This window comes from Sciurus carolinensis, chromosome 6 (genome assembly GCF_902686445.1).
Source record: "Sciurus carolinensis chromosome 6, mSciCar1.2, whole genome shotgun sequence".
Classification (NCBI taxonomy): Eukaryota; Metazoa; Chordata; class Mammalia; order Rodentia; family Sciuridae; genus Sciurus; species Sciurus carolinensis.
The window spans coordinates 106,779,543-106,782,837 of NC_062218.1; the positions used below are offsets into that span (position 1 = coordinate 106,779,543).

Here is a 3,295-nt window from a genome sequence, read left to right on the forward strand (position 1 = left end):
GGAATATACTGGATGTCTGGTGTCGGGGGAGAGGGGGACAGAAGCTGTCATTTGTGAATGCTGCATGAGGGCAGATGTGAGTACCTGGAAGGGGACATGCACGTCTGGGTCCACCTGAGTCCAAGCAAGCCATTGTGTGTGTTTGTGTGTGTGTGTGTGTGTGTGTGTGTGTGTGTGTGTTGTGTTCACGCCTTTGTGCTTCTGGGTGCTTCTGTGTTTGTTTACGGATGCCTCTCTGCGTTAGACAGGGGTGACTTTTTGCCTGTAGGCTTCTGTGTGAGCGCGCGCGAGTGTGCATGCCGGTTCGCTGAGCGGGTGTGTCTCAGTGTCTGTGTCTGTGGTTCGTATAAGTCTCAACATGTCTATCAGGGTGCATTTGTGCCAGTATGTGAGTGTCTCGGTGGGCACTCTCTCTATTCCGAAAATGGTGGAGTGCCGGGGTGCTGCCCTCTGCGCTGAGACCTCTGCTACCCAAGACGAACAGGTAGCAGTCACAGAATAGCGCAAAGCTCCTGAGTTGACGGGTAAGCACAGCCGCCCCAGCTTTATCCCTCTGGGGCCAGCTAGGGTAGCCGGGAGGGAGTGGTGGCCCGCCCGCCCCGGAGCAGCTGGGCCCCGCCCGGGCCAGCCTCAGGATCCGGCGGGCGAGGGGAGGGGAGGAAAGGCGAGCAGAGCCTCGCCCCTTTGGGACTGCAGGCGCGCGATTGGCCTAAAGTTGCCGCACGTCACAGGGAAGGCAGTACTCCTAAAGTCCTGTGCACATAACGGGCAGAGCGCACTCCGAGGCGACTTCTCCAGAGCGCGGGCTGCAACTGGCGGGCACCGCGAGGACAGAGCACCCCACAAACTTGAGTGTGCAGGACGCGCCCCCACCACACCCACCCCACGGCCGCTGAATGAGGCTCTCAGGCATCAGCTCGCTGCCTGCAGCGCCCCGCCGGAGGTGCGCCCGCTGAGGCGCGGCCAGTGAGCAGGCAGCCTGTGCGGCTCACCTGCCAGCCTGCGCGTCATGGGGCAACCCGGGAACGGCAGCGACTTCTTGCTTACGCCCAATGGAAGCCATGCGCCGGACCACAATGTCACGCAGGAACGGGACGAGGCGTGGGTGGTGGGCCTGGCCATCGTCATGTCGCTCATCGTCCTGGCCATCGTGTTTGGCAACGTGCTGGTCATCACAGCCATTGCCAAGTTCGAGCGACTGCAGACGGTCACCAACTACTTCATCACCTCACTGGCCTGCGCTGACCTCGTCATGGGTCTAGCGGTGGTACCGTTTGGGGCCAGTCACATCCTCATGAAAATGTGGACTTTTGGCAATTTCTGGTGCGAATTTTGGACTTCTATTGATGTATTGTGCGTCACCGCCAGCATTGAGACCTTGTGTGTGATCGCAGTGGATCGCTACTTTGCCATCACGTCTCCTTTCAAGTACCAGAGCCTGCTGACCAAGAATAAGGCCCGGGTAGTCATTTTGATGGTGTGGATTGTGTCAGGCCTTACCTCCTTCTTGCCCATCCAAATGCACTGGTACCGGGCCACCCATCAGGAAGCCATCAACTGTTATGCCAAGGAGACCTGCTGTGACTTCTTCACGAATCAAGCCTATGCCATTGCCTCCTCCATAGTGTCTTTCTACTTGCCTCTGGTGGTCATGGTCTTTGTCTACTCCAGGGTCTTCCAGGTGGCCAAAAGGCAGCTCCAGAAGATTGACAAATCTGAGGGACGATTCCACGCCCAAAATCTCAGCCAGGTGGAGCAGGATGGGCGCAGTGGGCATGGTCTTCGCAGGTCGTCCAAGTTCTGTTTGAAGGAGCACAAAGCCCTCAAGACATTAGGCATCATCATGGGCACTTTCACCCTCTGCTGGCTGCCCTTCTTCATTGTGAACATTGTGCATGTGATCAAGGACAACCTCATCCCTAAGGAAGTTTACATCCTTCTAAACTGGGTGGGCTATGTCAATTCAGCTTTCAATCCTCTTATCTACTGCCGGAGCCCAGATTTCAGGATTGCCTTCCAGGAGCTTCTGTGCCTACGCAGATCTTCTCTAAAGGCTTATGGGAATGGCTACTCCAGCAACAGCAATGGCAAAACGGACTACACAGGGGAGCAGAGTGGATGTCACGTGGGGCAGGAGAAAGAAAGCAAACTGCTGTGTGAGGAGCCCCCAGGCACGGAGGACTTTGTGAACTGTCAAGGTACTGTGCCTAGCGATAGCATTGATTCACAAGGGAGGAATTGTAGTACAAATGACTCACTGCTGTAATGCAGTTTTTTGTTTTGTTTTGTTTTGTTTTTTTACTTTTTAAGATCCCCCACCCACAGAACACTAAACAGACTATTTAACTTGAGTGTAATAAATTTAGAATAAAATTGTATAGAGATTTGCAGGAGGAGGCATCCTTCTGCTTTTTTTTATTTTTTTAAGCTGTAAAAAAGAGAAAACGTATTTGAGTGATTATTTGTTTCTTGTACAGTTCAGTTCCTCTTTGCGTGGAACTTGTGAGTATATGTCTGAAGGGCGTTAGTCCTAGGACCTGGGTCTGTATGTTTTGATGACTTTTCCATGTATCTACCTCATTGGTCAAGTATTAGGGGTATTATATTGCTGCTGGTAATTTGTATCTGAAGGAGATTTTCCTTCCCGCACCCTTGGACTTGAGAATCCTGAATATCTCGGACCTTTCAGCTGTGAACATGGACTCTCCCCCGCTCCTCTTATTTGCTCAAATGGAGTGTTGTAGGCAGGGATTTGAGGGACAGCTTTGTTTTCCTGAGCAAAGTCTAAAGTTTACAGTAAATAAATTGTTTGACCATGACTTCATTGCACCTGTTTCTCCAAAACCCCTTGACTGGAGTGTCCTTGCCTCTCCCACTGGAAACCACAGGTAACTATTTGTAATAAGTGCCCAGTGGCTTAATGTGGAATGATACAAGAATGACATGCACTGACTGCTTAACCCTTTCATGTGCCTTTGAATCTGTGACTACAAACCTGTATCTCTCCTAAACTGTCCTTGTGCTGCAGATCAGTCCTGCCTGTTCTCAGCATAGCTCAGCTCATCCTACAGTTGTTATTCTGTGATGTTACCTCAGAAACACTGACTCATAGAAACAGTTATGGGCATATGCTTTGTCCCTCCCCATGCCCCCGCCACCCACCTCCAGTTCAGATTTGTTTAATAACTGTGTAAATTTATATCTTTGCTATGTCTTATAGTGGAGCCCTTTGTACTACTACATCAGGGCTTGACATTTTCAGGATAAGGAAGGTGTTCTTATGCAAATGCCACTC

General features: G+C 51.5%; 1 protein-coding gene across 1 annotated transcript; it reads left to right on the forward strand.

The window, feature by feature from the left end:
- Nucleotides 1-764: 764 nt before the first annotated feature.
- Adrb2 (adrenoceptor beta 2) lies at nt 765-2,819 on the forward strand. The gene has a single exon (XM_047556128.1). It carries the CDS (start codon nt 1,010-1,012, stop codon nt 2,264-2,266), a length of 1,257 nt encoding a protein of 418 aa, XP_047412084.1. The 5' UTR covers nt 765-1,009; the 3' UTR covers nt 2,267-2,819.
- Nucleotides 2,820-3,295: the final 476 nt, after the last annotated feature.

Excerpts from the sequence above, each read along its gene's own strand:
- Adrb2 (XM_047556128.1), top strand. The coding sequence starts at position 1,010 with ATGGGGCAACCCGGGAACGGCAGCGACTTCTTGCTTACGCCCAATGGA.